This window comes from Sebastes umbrosus, chromosome 14 (genome assembly GCF_015220745.1).
Source record: "Sebastes umbrosus isolate fSebUmb1 chromosome 14, fSebUmb1.pri, whole genome shotgun sequence".
Lineage (NCBI taxonomy): Eukaryota > Metazoa > Chordata > Actinopteri > Perciformes > Sebastidae > Sebastes > Sebastes umbrosus.
In genome coordinates this window covers 15,042,465-15,064,292 of record NC_051282.1, presented here as the reverse complement: position 1 = coordinate 15,064,292, position 21,828 = coordinate 15,042,465, and the positions used below count along the sequence as shown (strand labels likewise).

General features: G+C 38.4%; 3 protein-coding genes across 4 annotated transcripts; 1 reads left to right on the top strand and 2 right to left on the bottom strand.

The window, feature by feature from the left end:
* The first annotated feature begins 1,308 nt into the window (after positions 1 to 1,308).
* eif3d (eukaryotic translation initiation factor 3, subunit D) lies at positions 1,309 to 15,395 on the top strand. 2 transcript variants are annotated; one of them, XM_037792555.1, is made up of 16 exons: positions 1,309 to 1,463; positions 3,264 to 3,389; positions 3,598 to 3,643; positions 3,976 to 4,112; positions 4,234 to 4,319; positions 4,458 to 4,530; positions 5,340 to 5,455; positions 5,531 to 5,663; positions 5,768 to 5,915; positions 6,787 to 6,917; positions 7,148 to 7,233; positions 8,032 to 8,161; positions 8,385 to 8,527; positions 9,331 to 9,523; positions 9,642 to 9,735; positions 15,353 to 15,395. In XM_037792555.1, the coding sequence occupies exons 2-16, from the start codon at positions 3,267 to 3,269 to the stop codon at positions 15,364 to 15,366; spliced, it is 1,653 nt and encodes a 550-aa protein (XP_037648483.1). In that variant the 5' UTR covers positions 1,309 to 1,463; positions 3,264 to 3,266; the 3' UTR covers positions 15,367 to 15,395. The 2 variants fall into 2 exon arrangements, with proteins under 2 accessions (XP_037648483.1, XP_037648481.1); XM_037792553.1 differs by lacking the exon at positions 15,353 to 15,395 and adding an exon at positions 10,306 to 10,420.
* On the bottom strand, positions 10,413 to 15,984 carry LOC119501871 (amine sulfotransferase-like). The gene is made up of 7 exons (XM_037792556.1): positions 15,891 to 15,984; positions 14,281 to 14,429; positions 13,967 to 14,172; positions 12,387 to 12,513; positions 11,608 to 11,702; positions 11,299 to 11,470; positions 10,413 to 11,221 (listed from the first exon to the last, which is right to left on the bottom strand). The coding sequence occupies exons 1-7, from the start codon at positions 15,896 to 15,898 to the stop codon at positions 11,112 to 11,114; spliced, it is 867 nt and encodes a 288-aa protein (XP_037648484.1). The 5' UTR covers positions 15,899 to 15,984; the 3' UTR covers positions 10,413 to 11,111.
* A 204-nt stretch (positions 15,985 to 16,188) lies between these two features.
* sult3st1 (sulfotransferase family 3, cytosolic sulfotransferase 1) lies at positions 16,189 to 20,182 on the bottom strand. The gene is made up of 6 exons (XM_037792557.1): positions 20,004 to 20,182; positions 19,690 to 19,895; positions 18,958 to 19,084; positions 17,812 to 17,906; positions 17,464 to 17,635; positions 16,189 to 16,331 (listed from the first exon to the last, which is right to left on the bottom strand). The coding sequence occupies exons 1-6, from the start codon at positions 20,143 to 20,145 to the stop codon at positions 16,222 to 16,224; spliced, it is 852 nt and encodes a 283-aa protein (XP_037648485.1). The 5' UTR covers positions 20,146 to 20,182; the 3' UTR covers positions 16,189 to 16,221.
* Between the last annotated feature and the right edge of the window lie 1,646 nt (positions 20,183 to 21,828).

Below are 21,828 nucleotides of genomic sequence, written 5' to 3'. Positions count from 1 at the left end.
ACTGATGCTCAGTTATCCTTCTGGAAACGTATACGGGATCACTCGCACACAGAGAGATGTTTATACTGTGAGTCTGTGTGAGAGTGAGGTATACACTGTATACTGCCTGATTACCTGTATAACACATTATTCAAAAGGCAAAACACACTGACTGATAATGAATGATATCTCCTGTGTAAAACAAGTGGAAGGAAAAGGAAGGAGAGGATGCAAACACCAAATCATTTCCAGTGTATGAAGCAAAATTAAAGCTTTAACATGACATTGCTTTATTCCTAGTTTGTACGCCATTGTTCAGCAATGTACAACAATGTGCAGTAGTATTTCATGTAGTTTTGTCTTCTTACCCCAAATATAATGCATGCATTATGTATCATTGCCTGTTTGAAATAATACTCTTACTTTGAAAACATACTTTTAAGGCTGTGCAAAACTACTAGTGTGCAATAAATAATAATAATAATAAATATTATTATTATTATTATTATTATTATTATTATTAATACTACTAATATTATTATTATTATTATTATTATATTAGAATAATTAGAAGACAGTAAAAATAAGATTTAGAAAAAAAGGAAATATAATCACAAATAGGAACTGCAATGTTATATTTAAATGAGTATGTATATAATTTATATTATAATAATTGATATCATTATGATTGTTGTTAATATCAATGTGTACAACTCATTATAATTGTAATTATTGTACTTATTATTTAAATGATAACAACAACATCAGTATTAGTAAAACTGTATCACTGAGTTGTTTTAATAACAGTTTCCAGCCAATCCTGAGTGTTTGCTGCCCTCCAGTGCTCACAGTGGAGAATTAAAAAAAAAGGCTCAGCATTTCCGTGCCGTTCAGTACCAATATTATAGTAAATGTATTAATTTGTTTGTTTTACATACTCTATTTACATTGTTGTCAGTCGCCAAAAACGTTAAGTTAGACACAATAGCACAGTATAATATGTAATATTGTTTGTTATCACTATTAGGTAGTCATATTATTTATTTATATTGCCTCGTCCTGCACTTTATATCATTCATTCATTTATTTATTTATTATGTTGTATAGTCTTAAATTGTGCAAAATAAATAAAAAATAATAATAAATAAAATAATAATAGTACTTCCGGTTAAAACCATGAAAATAAAACGCACGGAAGAGTCTCGAGACCCTTTTTTATTATTATTTACCCCAAATCTTTTTGACACAGATCATGATAAAAACAGATCATGATAAAAACGTGTCGTAATATTTTATCTGTAACATTACAAAAGGTTTTATTTCATTTTACGTTTAACCCGGAAGTCCTGCTTTACGGCAGAGAACCAGTTTCCGCTTTCCGGCAGCTCGTCACTTCCTTTCTCCGCGGCGCTCCGTTGGTCAGCCGCACCGTCTCGAGGATCCGGCCGGATTAAAAGACCGAATAGAGAGTCACATCATTCACGGTAAGATTACAATCAAATACACACAGACACATGAACAGACACAGTTTACAGTCGTGTTTGAAGATAAACTGTAGCGAGTCGTGTGAACGTGAACGAGGCCTGAACCACAGTTAGCTTAGCATAGCTAGCCTGGTGCTAGCGAGGCCACCTGGCAACACGGCTAACGGTTAGCATCCTGAGAGCTAACTGAGTCCCAGCTGAGAGGAGATACACCACCCAGAAGAAATCAATCAAGTCTCCTTTGATGTAATACAATTAGTTTGTTCCGCTGAATCCAGTACGTGTCCTGGTCTAAAGTCTTTACACGTGAGCTCATTGTGTTAGCATGTGAAGCTAACGTTAGCTAGGTGGAGCCAGCTGGTCGATCAGAGATGCTAGTAAACATGAACTCATATGGTATTTGTAACTTAACGTTACTTCACTTGAGTATTTCCATTTCATGCAACTTTATACTTCTACTCCACTACTTCAGAATCACATTTGTTTGCCAATCACATGCAGTTTTTTGAATGCAGTATAAATGTGTTATTTTCTCCTATTATAAAATGTTGTATTTACATATTTCTGCATACTGGGGTCCCTAAACAGTCTTTGAATTACATACATTGGGTATCACTGTAAAGCTGAGACTCTTGTGGATTCAATGAGCCCAGCTGTATTCATGTGTGATGATGTTAGTCCCCATAGTAGCCATTTTGTAGTAGAGTATTTTTGAGTAGTGAAAGAGATATATAATATAATATATAATATTATATATATATTATATAATATATATAATATTATATATAATATATAAATATTATTATATATTATATAATATTATACATAATATTATATATAATATTATTAATATTATATATAATATTATATAATATTATATATAACGTTGAAGAGTTTGACTCCGGTTTTATGCATCTCTTTAAACGTACTTACACAGAAATAGGAGGAAAAAAATAGCAAAAAAACAAAACTGGACAAATAAAGGCAAGGAATAGACAGGACTGTTACGTACACAAGTGGTGATAATATAGGTGTATATATAAATATTCTATACATTTATATATAAAAAGCACTAATGACCAACGATAAAATAAGAAATAGAATACGTCTATATTTAATTTCAAAATTTATTTTGAACATGTAGAATACAAATACATAAAATAAAGAAAAAGAATGATCATACCAACAAGTGAAACAAGTCAGTCAGAAACAAGTAGTATTTACATACAATGAAAAGCAAAGGGATAATAGTCAAACACTTGATGCCTTGATTTACCGATTCGAAAAGGAGTGAGAAGAAGTATAAACTTATTTAATCCCACCCCATCTTGTTTTGTCCACAACTCAAAGATATTCAGTTTACAGTCATAGAGGAGTAAAGAAACCAGAAAATATCACATTTAAGAAGCTGCAATTAGAGAATTTTTTCTTAAAAAATTGAATCAAACCAATTAATCGATTTATCAAAATAGTTGGCGATTAATTTAATAGTTGACAACTAATTGATTAAAAGTAATCAGCAGCTTATTCTATGATAAAAGTGATGGCTAGTTGCAACTTGAGATTTACTTTTCTGTACCAGCTTGTTGTTGGATGTTCAGGGGTCAATGATGACTTTCCCACTGCGCATCTGATCAGTGCCTGTTTATTTGAGTGCATTGCTGGAGAAATCAGTGCTGCTCATTGCCTGAGAAGCCGTGCATGTTTAGACCTTTACACTGTTACTGTTTAAAAAAAAATGTCTGTACATGATTTTAGGCGACTGGTTACAGATGTCTGACTTTTTCATTCTGACTTCAGGTCATGGCGAAGTTCAACGCCCCTGTGATCCAGGACAATCCGTCTGGATGGGGTCCATGTGCGGTCCCAGATAAGTTTAAAGACATGCCCTACCAGCCGTTCAGCAAAGGAGACCGTCTGGGAAAGGTTTGTTTTCTCACATTAACCTTTTCCACTCCAAAGTTGGCTGTTCCAAACTTAAGAAAAAAAGCTTCCTCATATGTACGTTTATGCTGTCTGTACTGAATATTTAACCTCTTTCAAGGAGTGAAACAGGTTAAATACTTATAAAGTTTTCAACTGAAAGAACCAAGTTGTCTTTTGTTTTCCTCATGTTGTTTGTTCTCTCTGTCAGGTTGCTGACTGGACTGGAGCCACTTATCAAGACAAGAGATACACAAGTGAGTAAGACGGCTGTCTCCCAGATTTACCGCCACCTAAAAATATGATTTGGTTTCTTTTACTTCAGATAAAAGTAAAAGCGTTAACCTCCTTCTACCTCCGCAAGGACTCAAATGAAGCCATTTTATTGATTATGGCATTAAAAATCTATTTCAAAATCGTAAAAGAAAAACCCCCAATAGCCCTAATATTTAAACAGCAAATGTTATGTGTTCACTACCGTTTGTGGAAGTGTTGAAATCGTTTAAACATCATTAGTTGGTTAAATAAAAGAAACAGTGATTACTACATGGTTTCAAGTTGATTTCTTATGTATTTATTTTGTCTTCAGATAAGTATTCCTCTCAGTTCGGAGGCGGTAGTCAGTACGCCTACTTTCACGAGGAGGATGAGACGAGCTTCCAGCTTGTGGACACGGCCAAGACGCAGAAGACAGCCTACCAGAGGAACCGCATGAGGTTTGCTCAGGTACGACAGACCACAGAAGGCCACAGACGCACTGAACACTGACCCTGATTGTAGATTTAAAATATAGGTATTGTATATTATATTTGAACTGGTCCCATAACATATTTATTTGTTTCAACAGAGGAATCTGCGCAGGGACAAGGACCGTAGGAACATGACTCAGTTCAACATGCAGACGCTCCCGAAGAGCGCCAAGCAAAAGGAGAGGTGAGAAACGTCCTGTTTTTAGCTTACTTTCTGTCAAATGTTTCTTTTTTTGGATCCCAGTATGACATCACATCTGAACCTTGTGTGTTGATCATGTTGTAAAGACTTCAGTTTAACTTCAAGTTTTTGTCTGTTCAGGGATCGTATGCGCCTGCAGAAGAAGTTTCAGAAGCAGTTTGGTGTCCGTCAGAAGTGGGACCAGAAATCCCAGGTATCGATCGGTTATTCCATTTTATTACTGTATTAGAGCTGCAACCAGTAGTCATTAATCGATTAGTCATAAGACAGGAAAATAATCAGCGTCTATTTTGATAATCGATTTTTGTCATTTTTCAAGCAAAAATGTCAAAGATTAGCTTCTTGAAAATGAAAATGTACTGCTTTTCTTTGTGATATATGATGTTTGGGTTTTGGGCTGCTGGCTGGACAAAAAAGGCCTCGTCCACACGTACACGGGTATTTTTGTAAACCGCGTGTTTTGTTCTAAAAAAAAAAAAGACCACGAGAAATTAAAATAGACATTTTTCACTATTTTCTGACATTTTATAGACCAAACAATTCATCGAGAAAATAACTGTCAATGAAAATAAGTATAAATTACAGCTCTAAACTGGATACTAAAGACAAACATGTCTGTTTTTGACCCCAGGATTTTAAAATATAGATGTCAAAAGGGTGTATTTTGAGAGTGAGGAAGTTCTCTAAGTATTATTGTAGCATGTTGTTTAGGGTTTTGGTGACATGGGTGTTAACATTTGTTCTTCCCATACAACCCCCCCTCTCTCTCCCTCTCTACACCCCTTTTCTCCCTATATACACTCCTTCTCTCCCTCTATACACCCCTTCTCTCCCTCTATACACCCCTTTTCTCCCTCTATACACTCCTTCTCTCCCTCTATATACTCCTTCTCTCCCTCTATACACCCCTTCTCTCCCTCTATATACTCCTTCTCTCCCTCTATACACCCCTTCTCTCCTTCTGTACACCCCTTCCCTATGTCCATATACTTTATGGCCCAGCTGAAACCCAGAGACTCCTCAGTGGAGGTTCGGAGCGACTGGGAGGTGAAGGAGGAGATGGACTTCCCCAGACTGATGAAGATGAGATACATGGAGGTGGCTGACCCTCTCGACATGTAAGTGAAACTCACCTGCTCTTTGTCATTGAACGTATAAATCCAGAAGGTTGACGAGCCGTTGTTTCCCTGCAGTGAGTGCTGCGGTGCTTTGGAGCACTACGATAAAGCTTTTGACCGGATCACCACCCGCAATGAGAAGCAGCTGAAAAGCATCAAGAGGATCTTCCACACCGTCACTACCACTGACGATCCGGTCATCCGCAAGGTATTCAGATTGTAACATAATGAGCCGCTCCAGTAAACACAACATCAACCAGAACTCGCTGATTTGATGCTCTCTTTTACAACAACTTTTTGTTCTGTTTCCAGCTGGCTAAGACTCAGGGTAATGTGTTTGCCACCGACGCCATCTTGGCCACCTTGATGTGCTGCACACGCTCAGTCAACTCCTGGGACATCATCGTGCAGCGAGTGGGCAACAAGCTGTTCTTTGACAAGAGAGACAACTCTGACTTTGGTGAGGCTTTGACAGATCTACTGACACACAAAGATATGTTAGACCAGTCTTTATGTACTCTTTTTACTCCACTACATTTGTCTGACAGCTTTAGTTACTTATCTTAAGCTAAATAAACTCTTTAAAAAGCCTCTCATATCAGCTGGAAAATGCATCGTCACAAAGCTGAAAACAAGGCTGTTTTTTCTGAAACCATGAAAAGTTGACTTTTCAGAGATACGGTGGTTCTCACAGGACTAGGGATGTAACGATGATACCACTTCGATACCACGGTCAAAAACAAAACAATAAACACTTTGTGTTAAACATAACTGATTGTGTTAAAATGATATTGTCACATATCAATCGCAGGCCCCTGAATTTCGGCAAATCGTAGCAGACTTTTTGATATCGGCACATATCATATCGTTATCCAAATAATCAATATAAGTATCATATCATGTTGATCTTATATGATCTAACAAAATAATCGACAATGAAAATAATCGTTAGTTGCAGCTTGAGATCCCAGTTTGAGTTTTTACTTTTCTGTACCAGCTTGTTGTTGGATGGTCAGGGGTCAATGATGACTAGCCCACTGCGCAAGCTGATCAGTGCCAGTTTATTTGAGTGCATTGCTGGAGAAATCAGTGCTGTTCATTGCCTGAGACCCCGTGCATGTTTAGACCTTTACACTGTCACTGTTTAAAAAAAAAAAAAGAAATCTGGATAAAACTTGTATACTTTTATTTCAAGTTTTTAATGCAGGACTTTTGCTTGTAGTGGAGTATTTTCACAGCGTGGTATTAGTACTTGGATCTGAATACTTCGTCCACCACTGCATTTTACCTGCCAGTTGTGTTGTTTTAACATCTGTAACTGCTCCTCTCAGATTTGCTTACCGTGAGTGAGACCGCCAACGAGCCGCCGCAGGATGAGGGCAACTCCTTCAACTCTCCTCGTAACCTGGCGATGGAGGCCACGTACATCAACCACAACTTCAGCCAGCAGTGTTTACGCATGGTGAGAACACAACACCATTTAAACCCCTTACCACTAGCCAGGCTAGCTGTTTCCCTCTGTTTCCAGTCGGGGAAAGGGAAGACACAGACAGACCAAGAGATGCACTGATCACGCAGCAACTTAACCTAACTTTTATTTTCTGACATCAAACTTGAAGAGGAGAGAACACAAGTTAACCTGAATTCACTATTTTATGAACATTTGTCATGTTTTTGTTTTCTTTTATTCAGGGTGGAGAGCGGTACAAGTTTCCTAACTCCAACCCATTTGTGGAGGAGGATACGGACAAGAGTGAGGTGGCTTCTGTAGCCTACAGGTAGGCACTGAACCCTGCTGGTTAGTTACTGTCACTTAAATTAAACATCTGTAACAGCCGGGACACTGGACGCATGAGCAGTGCATGTGTGTCGCAGAAATTGTTGTTTTTTATTTCGGCGCCCATGTTAACAGGTTAAAGCGACATGGCTGCGTTTCTTCTTGAGATTCAAGATCTCGCCTATTTTTAACCACGAGCCACGGTTCACAGCAACAATAGACAGTGAAAATGATCTTTTGACAGTATATTGACATCATCGCAGCAACATTACTACAGTTTCAATGTCTACATCTGTAGAAAATGTAAAAGTTAATATTACATTTTTAACTCAACACTTTCTGTTTCAAAATAAAAGCCCCCTAATATTTTTTCTGTGGCCAGAATTCCTTCATTTGTTAACACAGGGCTTTTATTCTGAAATAATTGCAGGTCAGTGTTGTAGAAAATGCAGTGACTTGCACGGCTTACCAATTAGCACAGGCCTCTTAACCTTTTTCTGTCTAAAATAAATATAAATGACATTTATAATGAAATGAAATGGCCATTATGAAAGGCAAAATCTATGTAGAAAGAAACAGCTGGCAGCAGCAGTTCAGTGAGGCAGCCGCCACGTGCTGCTCATGCGTCCAGTGTGTCCCGGCTGTAAGCCTCTACATAGCTTAATGTACTTACAAGCTACTTGTATGTGAAATATTAGATTTTTTTCATCCTATGATCACAAGATAAATAAAACTCTCCTAACATGCACTCTCATATGTGGGTGTCATTGGATGTAATAACATGTTTCTGTTTTTTTAGGTACCGTCACTGGAAGCTCGGGGAAGACATTGATCTGATTGTCCGCTGTGAGCATGACGGAGTGATGACCGGTGCCAACGGAGAAGTGTCCTTCATTAACGTCAAGACCCTCAACGAGTGGGACTCCAGGGTAAGAGGCAGTGTGACGGGAAACAGGTTTCAGTAGTGGGTGATCATCGTCACACTTTTTAGCTGACGTGTGTCACCTCACTGTATTGATCAATTCGTTGACTTAACGGCCACAGGTATCGCTGTTAACAAGCAATTTCTGATTCTTACATAGAGTCCCTTTAATGCCTTTTTTTTCAAATTTTCACAACTAAAAAGCCTTTGTTTCTCTCTTGCATCATCAGTATTGTAACGGAGTGGACTGGCGTCAGAAGCTGGACTCTCAGCGAGGAGCCGTCCTGGCCACCGAGCTGAAGAACAACAGCTACAAACTGGCCCGCTGGACCTGCTGCGCCATGCTGGCTGGATCAGAGTACCTCAAACTGGGGTGAGGAACTCACACAAGAGCTCCTATCACACTCTGTACATGAAACAGGAGATGTAGAGATGGAGGCCAGACCATAATATTAACATTTAGATTCTACTGTAGTGTCACCAAGAATATAGAAACACTAAGGACATTCACCATAATAACATTGGGTTACTGAAGATGATTTCTGTTAATGTTGATAGTTGACTTCTCAGTTTATTAGGTACACCTAAACTAATGCGCAACAGTCCTGCAATAAATCCTTGTGTTATAAAGAGAAGTGAGTTTGTTATTTAACCTAGCCTCATTGATATAAATGGGATGGACAAAATAATACAAACACCTGCCAGTATAACAGTTCAACATCACTATAAACTAAAGCCTCCTACGGATGTCATGATCAGAAAGTTAGTAGTCGATATCAATAGCAGTGAAATTCCACGATTCTCGATACCAATTTGATACCACGGTAAAAAGTAAAACAATAAATCCCATTCTACTTCAACATCCACTCTTTTACAGTAGAAACCGCTTATAGTGATCCAAAGCTTGGACACAATCATTCCTATACAAACGCTGTTTTAATAATTCACTTAAAGTAATCAAGTAGTCCGCTTACAGTGTTCATTTTAGGTCTTTTCATACATGACAACATCATGATACAAACTAATATATCTTTAATTAATGAAGTACAAACACATTGTGCCTGTTGTAAGGAAGGATTCAGTTACCTGTATAGAGACAAACACATATTCTAACAGAGCAGTAGTTTGTTAAAGCGTGGACCGACTGACGTCGTTGCATATCTGTGTGTTCTTCAGGTACGTGTCTAGGTACCATGTAAAGGACTCCGCTCGCCACGTCGTCCTGGGAACCCAGCAGTTCAAACCCAACGAGTTCGCCAGCCAGATCAACCTGAGCATGGAGAACGCCTGGGGAATCCTCCGCTGCGTCATCGATATCTGCCGCAAGCTGGACGAGGGCAAGTACCTCATCCTCAAGGACCCCAACAAGGTGAGCCGTCACTTCCTCTTCATGCTTTGTTACAAGGATGCATAAAACCTCCCTGCTTTAAAAGGTAGTTATACTGTTGAGCTGATGGGTCAATATTCTGTTGTTTTTTTGCAAACAGCAAGTGATTCGGGTGTACAGCCTGCCCGATGGCACCTTCAGCTCTGATGAAGAGGAGGAGGAAGAGGAAGATGAAGAGGACGAGGAGGAAGAAGGTGAGATTCAGTTGGTATAACTACTTTTTTACAGCTAAATTACCGCAACTTCATCATCGTCATCGCAGCACGTTGGATAAAAGCGGCACGGCTGGTGTTTTCTACACGTTTTAGATGCGGCATGTGATCGGCTCCTTAAATCACCTGAAACTATGAATTGTTGTTTCCGAGAGGACTGACTGATGTTTGCTTGACATCTGGGCTGAAGAAAACATACAGAATATCTTCAATAAGGTCCACAAAAATAGTGACGTTTATAAAGTCATTTCAGATAACCTGGAATTGTGCGCACAGTAGATCAGTGCCGAGTCAAAGTGAAAACACTTCAACAGCAATATATCAGTGAGTAAGTCAGTGATTCCCTGCATAGAAGTGGCAGCTCTCGAGACAAAAAAAGATGCATTTGCTCAACTACTTTCAGCTAATTATTTTTAAATTTGGTCCGCTAGAAAACAAAATAAAACTATCAATTTCAGTTTGATTTGGACCAGCCAAACCGACTATGGCTCGTGAAAGCGTCTGTCAGTAACTGTTTGCATATTAAAACTGTTTTCTTTTCTCTCATTCTAGATGAAGAGAATTAAAGTGAGGAGTCATCTCCAGTGACTAAAGCAAGCCTTCACCATACGTAGAGAAACACAATTTAATTCCTTTTGACATTCAATAAAGACAACATATTGGCCAATTGTGTTTATTTGTGGTTTCTGCTCACATGTCTTAGTTTTTTCCCAGTACAGAAGTCCAAACAGGTTATCAAGTAGAGATGCACCGATTGCTATTTTCTTGGCCGATTTCTTAAAAGTCTGACTTGCCAATTACGATTTTTTTTTTGCTAACTCCGACTCAACTAATTCAATTACCGCAATAATCCAAAACCCAGGGTGATGCTAACTTCCTGGTTGGACTATAAAAATACCTCATCCCTGCATCACTCTATTTGCCTTTGCCAATACTCATTTTTACTGAGTAGAGTGATTACAATTACTGGGATTACTCTGAGCAGGATGCATGGGAATGAATAACAATAATATAAGTGTCTGATCTAATCCTCCACGGCTTATTTTGGATTTACAGTTGTGATAAATTGTGAGATTTATGTCTTCACTGAAGAACTTCCATACCGACGACGTGTGTGTGTGTGTGTGTGTGAGGCTGTGACTTTACTGTCTGTGCTGATGTAAAACAGTCATGGGACACGTGTAAATGTGACCGGGCAAAAAAATCTGAAATATAAGACTGATGGGCAGCCGATCGATCGGTGCATCTCTATTATAAATAATTATTGTGATGTAAGTGCAAGACCGACAGTATCCATAAATTTTGGGGATCTTACAGGATTAAGTGTGAATATCTTATGGTCGGTGTGGCTTCTCCGTTTACTCCCAGATGAACTTCAGAGACAGATCACCAAGTCTCTCCTGAAGGAGTTGATCAACTCTTTGACTCTGAGCAGCAGTAAAGGTGTTCTTCCAGTCACCGATCTTACCTGCAATGAAAAAAAAAAAAACTAGAACTGATATCTGTTTGTGTGTCTGCACAGGAGCTGCAGTTATATTACTGTACCTTTGCGCATGAAGTCTCCCTTCATCTTCTCTTGTGGCAGAAACTCGTAGTTGGCTTTTGTGTCTTTCTTCATGCTCTCAAATGAAGCTTTTTCCACAACTTGCTCAATAACTGCTTCACTCAGGTTTTTCCCTAGGAAAGTGCAGATTTTGGTTACTGCTGCCTTCAGGTCCTAAAAGAGAAACAGAAGCCCACAAGTTTAAAGGCTGACAAATACGTTTTTACTGTTTTTATTAGAATTAAAATTTTCAAATGAATGTATCCAAGCCACACAAATGCTTAACAACCACAGGAAAAACCACATCTTACCAAGATCATGTCCTCATAGGTCAGGAAGAGGATGTTGTACTGGTCTCTGTTTGAATGCCACTCCCTGATGTGGTCAAACCAGGATGAACTTCCAACTGTATAACAGATAAAAGTATAGAATGCCATAAAATATTATAGTATGACAAAAAGCCATAGTATAGTGTGCCATAAAAATATCATTTTCATGCTATAGCATTTTTCTTTTGTTATTTTCTTTTTTTCTTCCTTTATTTGACAGAGGAAAGTGTACAAATAGGGGGTGGAGGGGGAGGGATGACAAACGTTTTTTTATGCCATTTTTTTCACATACTATCCTGACTTTTTTCATTATACTATATTATGACATTTTATGAGAATTTACTATGACTTTTTTATGACGTGACTTCTACCTTTATTTTATTTTTTCCACAATCTAAACTATAACTTTTTTGGACATACCATACTATGACTTTCAAACATTTTTCAACATACTATCTTATCACTTTTTTTCCGACATACTATACTATGATTTTTATTCATGAAATTTTACGACACTCTATACATTATCTTTTTTATTAAATTTTTCCACATACTATACTATGACTTTTTTTCAAACAATTTTCGATAAACTATACCATGATTTTTTTTTTTGAAATTGTATGACACACTATACTGACATTTTTAATGAAATTTTACGACATGCTATACTATACCTTTTTTATGAAATTTTATAATTTAAAATATAGCACTGGACTCTCTCTGGTCATCATCGTTCAGACTCTGGGGTCGAGGTCCCTTACCGTCGCCGGTCAGATACTGCTCAAAGAAGTCCTCAAAGCTCTTGGGAGTCTCCACGTCGCACCATTTACCACTGAAGTTGTAATAGGAGACGATATTGTCCTTTGGATTCCGCATCACATAGATAATCTGACATAAAAACATATCAGCCCTGAGATGAGTACAAACCGTTCTCTCCTCCATGCCAAAATCCATTCAAATAAGTCACTTTTATTGATACCTTGATTTTTAGTTTAGGCACATACGTACATACCTTTGAAAGCCCGTTCCTGACAGAAAAAAACATTGTTAAGTCACAACTTTTTTACTTTGAACGTCAAATGTACAATTATCATAATTATGACCAACTATCTCATAATGTCAGTAAGTAGCCTCTCCCGCGTGCCAAGCGTGTTGGAGAGCTACGGTGGCCGATGCGAAAACGTGAATGTCCCTCTCTAGAGCCAGCTGGAGCAGAGTTAGTGTGTAGAGTGTGTGTGTATGAGAGAAGTGAGTGGTGAAGCAAGAGAGAGAGAGCGGCGGTGACTGTAGCGAATAACGTTATATACATGTAAGCGGCTCATTCTAAGGTAACGAAAACACAATGATTCTTATTTTCAGGTGATTAAACACTAAAGAAAACATACTTATTAATATTATATTCAATTTTCTGCCAATAGATCCCCCTAATTGTTACACACTGGTCCTTTAATTTCTTTATGTAACTGAATGGACGGAGGAGTCAAGCAACACAGTTACCATGGTTACATGGGTCTTAAGCCTTCTGCATGTGATCAGCGGTAAAGTTAGTTTGCGCTGGCTGAGCCATTGTTTTCCACTTCCACCACTGATTTTCAGATTTATCATTTAACTTTCCTAATACATCTTTTAAACTTTTAGATTAGATGAGTTTCAACTTTGTTGTCATTACACAGAGTACATGTACTGAGTCAATGAAATGCATTTTAGCATCTAACCAGAAGTGGAAATACCAATGAAGTGCAAAGTAACATACAAAGTATATTCGGAATAAACATATATTAAAGGACCCATATCATGCTCCTTTTCGGGTTCATACTTGTATTTTGTGTTTCTACTAGAAAATGTTTACATGCTGTAATGTTAAAAAAACAACTTTATTTTCCTCATACTGTCTGTCTGAATATGCCTGTATTTACCCTCTGTCTGAAACGCTCCGTTTTAGTGCATTTCAACGGAATTGCAACAGAATTACGTTGCTAGCCATCAGCTTGGGTCCATGTGTACTTCCTGTCAGCTGATGTCATTCACATACACTGCAACAGGAAATAAACTGGGACATATTTAGAATGTTTACGTTTAAAACTGAGTAAAGGGTCTAAATATTGTATATTCGTGACATCACGACTGGGCAGAAATCCTAACGGCTTGTTTCAAATGCAGAGTTTCTGAATATGGGCTGTGTGTATTTCCCTGTGGATTGAGTGTTTCGATACTTTCACAGTATTTATATAGGACTTAAACCTGCTTTATAATAAAAAAAATATGAAAATCTCACTTTTTTATAATACGGGACCTTTAATACACATATTCATACTGTTTTGGACTTCCATAAAATACTGACCTTTGCCTTCTTGTCCTTCAGTCCCGGAGGCACGAGAGCCGGGGGTAGGTGAGAGGTGAAGAGCCGTGGAGAGGGTCGTAGGGGGAAATCTTCTCGACCCACGCTGAACTCCAGCCACGGCATCTGCTCCATGTTGTTTACATATTCATGCAGAGCGCCGTCTAACTCACATATGGAGATGATGATCTGTTGAGTCCATATAGTACCTGTGGTTCATCATGAGACATCACACCTGATCAGTAAATGTGCTCCCAGCAATGGACAAAAAACTGTAAATGCAAATAATGTGATGCACAACAGTTTGTCTCCCTCACCTGACTTTGGATAAGTGACAAGGAATACGTCACCATCTCGAATTTCAAAGGTCTGGAGAGAATCGAGGTACTCTGGAGTTGTGTCACCAACGGCAAAGGTGAAGTTTTTATACCTGCAGAGATAGTCGGTGATCTGCTCCATGTTTCTCCTGAATCACACAGAACAATGAGAGAAATGTTATTGACCAGAGTAGAGCAGAAAAAACTCTCAGCTCACAGCTGCAGTAGCTGGAATGACTTTAACTGGACTTTGATTTGTGTATGTTATTGCCAGTTGGCTTCATCATGTATAGGCGTATATCTAAAATACTAACAGCTGGGTGCACACTGCCACCAACAGTAAGCTTGAAATATAACAGTGTTGATGTTTTAATGTTTAAAAAACCTCTGGGTTGAAATAAAACGTCACACTCTGAGCCACTCCTTTATCTCGCATCATGGATTTGACCTGCTGGATGAGCAGCGTTTACAACACAGGAAACGTCATAACTAGAACTGAAACAATCTCTTATGCATCTTATTGGACACGTCTCTTGTACATGTTGTACTGTAGTTCCATCTCGGTTTAACAGTGCTGCAACGTGCTGAACCCTCCCTCTCTCCCTCCTTTCCTTTCACCTCAGGCTGCACTCTGATTGGCTGATTCACCTGAAGCATCTTAGTACATTGTGGAATGCATTCCATTGTGCTGTCTTCATAGAAAAGACAGCACACGGATTACACATTAATCTGTGAACACTGAGCATATTATATTTACAGTAGCATAACCTTATATATCATGTAGAGGCAAACTTCGTCTGTAAACCATAGGATTTTTTTGTAAAACTTTGAATTATTGTCAGTGATTTACAGGCATACATAGACTGTCAATGAAAAAAAGCACATTGATGAGTTGGGATAAACTCACTTTACATTTGAATAGACTATGTGTGTTTTTGTGTGTATAAATAGGGAGAGAATATTTTTTACAACCTTTTCTAACAGCAGTTATCTGGTAACTTACATAACCTGTTTCCATATGAAACCGGTTTTGTTCACGGATAGAAAACGGTTTTCTTTTCTTTTTTTCTATATGAAGAGAACTGAAGTGAGGAGTCAGCTCCAGCGACGAAAGCTTCAACACAATTTAATTCCTTTTGACGTTCAATAAAGACAACTCATTGGCCAACTATGTTTTATTAGTGTTTTCTGCTCATGTGTGAAGTCCAAACATGGTTTATAAAGCATTATTGTGACTCATATCATAACAGTTACTGTATGAGAGAATGTGTGTGTTCCTATAAATCAGTAGGTGTGGCAGCAAACGCTTCAGGGTGTCGGGTCAGGACACTATGTCATGCTCAGGTGTGATTGTAGAAGAATAAGATGCGGAGTCCAAGTGTATGTTTATGGCTGTTTATCTCAGCAGATAAAGCAGACAAATAATAGTTTGTGTGGTTCTGTAACAACAAAACACAACAGTAGAGTGATTAGAACTAATAGTGAATAAACATTAACAACAAAGGTGAGCCTAAAATAATACAGGCATCTACATAAAAAAAGGCTTACATACAGAGTTACTAATTATTAATGCTAGTCTAATATATAAACATTAAATATAACAAACTCACATTTGCATGGACGCACACAGAAAGAAATGTCCAAAGTCCAGCCTCCTCTCCTCAATTGTGTTTCACTCTCAGTGCTGTATTGGGGAGCCTGTTCAGTGCCGGCACACTGGTGTGCACAGCACATGATCAGGCACAGGTGATTGGGGGAGGAGACATGCACACTGGTGGCACATGAACAGCGCATGCTCAAGAACAGGAGTTAGTAGGAGGAGGCATGGCCTTTTTTACAGTTACACATTAACAGCTACTGTAGATTTAAGTGTAAAGACAGAATTTTGGGGATCTTACAGGATTAAGTGTGAATATCTTATGGTCGGTGTGGCTTCTCCGTTTACTCCCAGATGAACTTCAGAGACAGATCACCGAGTCTCTCCTGAAGGAGTTGATCAACTCTTTGACTCTGAGCGGCAGTAAAGGTGTTCTTCCAGTCACCGATTTTACCTGTAATGAAATGGGATTAGGTCAAAAACTGGTATATGACTGGGCCGTGTATGGTCAATGTGCTAAATTGGGGGCACATTATTACAGGGATGGTCAGTGGTGTTTATAATGTGATTTAGAGCCAAAATACATGTTTGATATTGTACAACATTATGAACCATCCAGACCTTTCGGGTCATCTGGGACAGGTCTGCTTTCTGTCCCCAAAGTCAAAACTAAACATTGAAGAGCAGCATTCAGTTTTTATGCTCCAGATATCTGGAAGAAACTCCCAGAAATCTGCAGGACAGCTGCAACTCTTACTTCTTTGGATTGCCTTGTTGCTGAAATGTGCTATATACTGTATATATACTGTACACTTCTCTTGCCCACATTAATTGCATTTGGGACAAAAAAAAACCTTTGCAAATCTTTTTCTTTAGCGTCGCCCTGAGGAGAAACTCAGACTCAGGGTGGAGGGGATGTGTTTTCCACCCGGAGTTACTTTGTTAAACAGACCAGGCCAAGGTTACATCCCATGACAATTATGTACATGCCCACAGCCTCAAATGTTGGTCGTATGAAAAGCAGAGCAAGATAACTTTCCTGCTTCAGCTTCCACTACTACTACCGCTGGACAGCTTTACTGCTAATTTCTCCTCTGCTACAATCACCAACACCTGAACATCTGTCTGCTCTGAGAGCATCCACCATCACACTCTCTCTCGCTACGCCCACACTAAGCTACTCTTATAACATATGCATCAAACTGTGTCAACACCCTACGAACAGGATGTAACTATTCCTGTGACTTCCTGTAAATTCTTTGAAGGTTGCTGGAAACTGTCCGACTTGACCGCAGCTTTTTGTCACCGGCCCCTGCTGCTGCCGCCTGATCTCGTCTACTTTCCAGGCGAGATGCAGTTCATCTCGAACGAGCCTAATGTCGCACCTATTCATTTTGAGAGAGCAACGGCCAATGGGTAAACACAAACTCGACCGACCAATGGCGTAACCTCATCACTCACTCATTCACCTCAGTGACAGACTTTTGTGTTTATAAGGCTGGCCTCCGCTTTGTCCAGCCCAAAAAAACAAACTAGATATCGGTTTATATGTTTCTACACACGAGCTGCAGTGTATGATACGTTACCTCTGCGCATGAAGTCTCCCTCCATCTTCTCTTGTGGCAGAAACTCGTAGTTGGCTTTAGAGTTTTTCTTCATGCTCTCAAATGAAGCTTTTTCCACAACTTGCTCAATGGCTGTTTCACTCAGGTTTTTCCCTAGGAAAGTGCAGATTTTGGTTACTGCCGCCTTCAGGTCCTAAAAGAGAAACAGAAGTCCACAAGTTTAAACGCTGACAAAGAATTTATTCTATACTTGTCAAATGAACGTGGCCTTTTTTAATTCATAAAGATATGAAATGTGTCCCTTCACACCCACACCATCTTGCAGTCCAAGTTACACAGAACAACCCCAGGGGGAAAACCACATCTTACCAAGATCATGTCCTCATAGGTCAGGAAGAGGATGTTGTACTGGTCTCTCTTTGAATGCCACTCCCTGATGTGGTCAAACCAGGATGATCCTCCAACTGTATAACGGATACATTATTTATTCCTGAGGGGAAACGTTCATGTCACAGCAGCAGTACACAAAATAACCACACAGTACAAAGAAAAGTACAAAAACAAATGTCAAGCGCATGCAGTGGTGGAGGAAGTATGGGATCAGCACAGAGCGACGGCCGTGAGCTAGCAAGTGGGACACGCTCACATGCACTAAAAGGCATGCACGGCAGGCCGGTGATGTCAACAAAGCACAGAGAAGCTCTGATTACAACACAAACAGAGGGAGAGATACTTCATTCTCTGCTCAGGTAGACATTACTCCTCTATATCTTTACATAGACAATAGTTGTTTGCTGCTATATTAATGCTCCGGTGATATATAAATAGATATAAAACATATAGAGAACCTTTAATAAATAGTAATTCATGACTTTTACATTCATGCTTAGAGTATTTTTCTGCAGAGCTGCAAAAACTACTGGCCTGCAGCATAAAATATTTTTCAATTTCAACTGTTCTCAATATTAAAGATTCTCTATTCAATATCCAGAGCATTAATATAGCAGCAAACAACTATTTTCTATGTAAAGATATAGAGGAGTAATGTCTACCTGAGCAGAGAATTAAGTCTCTCTCCCTCTGTGTGTGTTGTAATCAGAGTTTCTCTGTGCTTTTAGTGCATGTGAACGTGTCCCACTGGCTAGCACACGGCCGTCACACTGCATTGAGCTAATACAGTGGTTACAGCTGTTAACGCCGTTGGTCGCGGAAGCGTAGCAAACACCCTCCGATTCCCCCTCAGGTAAACACTATTTGCTATGTCAGCACTGTTGCCGTTGTTAGCACCATTAGCTGCAAGCCACCGGCTCAGCCGTTGTCATGTTGAATGCCGTGTGAAGGCAATAGAGATGCTCTGAATTTCATATTGAGCACCTTTAAATTATTGATTAAAATCTTAATTCTTTCCAATCTTTCTGTCAATTCTTCATGATCAGATGTTTATGATTTGAAATTTATCAGCACTGGACTCTAACTGGTCATCATCTTCCAGCATCTGGAGTCGAGGTTCCTTACCGTTGCCTGCCAGGTACTGCTCAAAGAAGTCCTCAAAGCTCTTAGGAGTCTCCAGGTCGTCACTGACATTACTGAAGTGGTAATAGGAGACGATGTTGTCCTTTGGATTCCGCATGACGTAGATAATCTGACATAAAAACAAACATCAATCAGCCCAGAGTTAAAACAAATACAAATACATACATACACATACAAACATACACATTATCTCCTCCATGCCAAACTCCATTCTTATAATTCACGATTTGAGTAAAGATTTTAGCAAGTTAAGATTTTCAGTTTGTATTTTCCTTGAGTATTTACATTTTATCTTACTTTATACTTCTACTCCACTAAATCCCAGAGGCAAATATTGTACTTTTTACTCCATGACATTTATCAAACTGATTGAGTTACTAGTTACTTTGCTAATTAAGAAAAAAAAATCGTTAAGTGATAAAAAACTGAATGGAATATACTATAATAGTGTAACACTGTGAAAGGAGCTATTCTGCATAATGAGTAGTTTTACTTTTGATACTTTAAGTACATTTTGCACAATTTGTATTTCAAGTAATATTTTGAATTCAGGACTTTTATTTGTAAGGGAGTATTTGTAGACCACGTTATTTCTACTTTTACTTAAGTAAAAGATCTGAATACTCCTTCCAACACTGATCTTTCCTAATATATCTTTTAAACTTTATTACACTTTATTTTCCTGGTAGGATTGGACTTCCATAAAATACTGACCTTTGCCTTCTTGTCCTTCAGCCCTGGAGGCATGAGAGCCGGAGTGAGGTGAGAGGTGAAGAGCCGTGGAGAGGGTCGTAGGGCGTAATCTTCTTGTACGTCTCTGAACTCCAGCCACGGCATCTGCTCCATGTTGTTTGCATATTTATGCAGACCCCCGTCTAACTCACAGATGGAGATGATGATCTGTTGAGTCCATATAGTACCTGTGGGTCATCATGAGACATCACACCTGATCGGTAAATGTGCTCCCAGCAATGGAAAAAAAAAACTGTAAATGCAAATAATGTGATGCAGAAGTGTTTGTCACTTACCTGACTTTAGATAAGTGACAAGGAATACGTCGCTTTCTCGAATTTCAAAGCTCTGGAGAGAATCTATGTGCTCTGGAGTTGTGAAACCGACAGCAAAGTTGAAGTTTTTATACCTGCAGAGATAGTCGGTGATCTGCTCCATGTTTCTCCTGAATCACACAGAACAATGAGAGAAATGTTAGGGACCAGAGTAGAGCAGAAAAAACTCTCAGGACTCTGGACTTTGATTTGTACATGTGATTGCCGGTTGGCTTTATCATGATTAGGCATATATCTCACACAGCTCATGGCCAAAAGATAAAAATAATAAGAAAAAAAATTAGATGAAATAGAATACATAGAATGCAAATTCATATTTATTTTGTATTTAGAGTAGTAATGACGTGTATATTTTTATATATTTTTTTCCATGTTTCAAAAGATATGTTCTCTAAACTCAAACTCCCATTTGTTTTTAATTTGCATAGTAACTTTACTGTCCATATCTTGACATCATTTTGCTAATGATTTACTATTAATAGGCCTTTTTCAGGGAAGACATTTGACTCGCCTCAGTAAAGCACAGGTGTAAATAATGAAATTAATGATGGCTGAATTCCATTTAACTGCTTAGATTTCAGGTTTCTAGTATTGTGCATGCTGGCTCACTCTCACTGGAACACTTGAATAGAACAGAGCCAACGCTAGTTAGGTAATGTTGGAAAGATATTCACAACTTCCCGGATCAGTAACTCATAAGCAAAACGTTAAAACACAAACAATGGCTCTTTCTAACCATAGTAAGGTAGACAACGAGCTGCAGCTTAATTTTCAACAAAACGAGCCGTCCGAGCTATATACTAACTATTCCAATAAAAATTCATCAAAATTATACAAAATCACATTATTCCAAAATAAGTGTTGTAGTTTAATCAGGAAGAGACCATTGATTTTTGAAGATATTTTGGTGGCACTACATTTTATAAGTGAAGTTATTGAATCATTTCCCAATGAAAAATTCACCAAAATTAGTCGAAATCACACTTTTTCCAAAATAAATGTTGAGGTACAATCATGAGGAGATCATTGATGTGTGAAGTGATTTTGGTGGCACTACACTTTATAACAGTGAAGTTATTGAATAGTTTTCTAAAGAATAATTCACCAAAGTTATGCAAATGTACATTTTTCCAAAAATAAGTGTTTTAGTATAACCAACAGGAGACCCCTGGTGGTTGAACTAACTTTGATGGTACTATACGGCATAGGACTGAAATTATTGAAAAAAAAGCCCTGTTTTCAGCTTTGAGAAGATGCATGTTCCGGCTGATCCAAGAGGCTTTTTAAAGAGTTTATTTAGCCAAAGAAGGAGGATTTTCTCAACAAATAAAGGATCACTTCGTCCTTCAGTTTATCACAAACATTCAACATCAACACAATCTGGAGATACCTGGTTTTCACCGGACAGGAAGGATGAAAAATTGTCATCTGAAAAGTAACTAAAACTGTAAAAAGAACAATATTTACCTCTGAAATGTAGCGTAGTAGAAGTATAAAGTTGCATAAAATGGAATTATTCAAGTAGTACAGGTACCTTGAATTTATACTTAAGTACAGTACTTGAGTAAATGTTTTTAGTTACATTAGATCATTTTGCATCATTTGGTTTGGAGGACCCGCTTCCTATGTAGATATATAAACAGATCATGATATGGTGACAAAAACACAATGATTCTTATTATCAGGTGATTATACACTAAAGAAAACATAATTATTAAATTCAATTTCTGCCAATAGATCCCCCTAATTGTTACACAACACAGGCCCTATAAAGCACCTGCAAGAA

Coding starts and splice junctions, on each gene's coding strand:
- LOC119501871 (XM_037792556.1), bottom strand. Junction 11,703..12,386: donor GCAGTATCTGACCGGCGACG/GTAAGGGACCTC, acceptor TCTGTTATACAG/TTGGAAGTTCATCCTGGTTT. Junction 11,222..11,298: donor GGGAGACTTCATGCGCAAAG/GTACAGTAATAT, acceptor TTTTCATTGCAG/GTAAGATCGGTGACTGGAAG.
- eif3d (XM_037792555.1), top strand. CDS start 3,267: ATGGCGAAGTTCAACGCCCCTGTGATCCAGGACAATCCGTCTGGATGG. Junction 7,234..8,031: donor GTGGCTTCTGTAGCCTACAG/GTAGGCACTGAA, acceptor CTGTTTTTTTAG/GTACCGTCACTGGAAGCTCG. Junction 8,528..9,330: donor TCAGAGTACCTCAAACTGGG/GTGAGGAACTCA, acceptor TGTGTTCTTCAG/GTACGTGTCTAGGTACCATG.
- sult3st1 (XM_037792557.1), bottom strand. CDS start 20,145: ATGGAGCAGATCACCGACTATCTCTGCAGGTATAAAAACTTCAACTTT. Junction 17,636..17,811: donor CCTATGAGGACATGATCTTG/GTAAGATGTGGT, acceptor TTTCTCTTTTAG/GACCTGAAGGCGGCAGTAAC. Junction 16,332..17,463: donor GGGAGACTTCATGCGCAGAG/GTAACGTATCAT, acceptor ATTTCATTACAG/GTAAAATCGGTGACTGGAAG.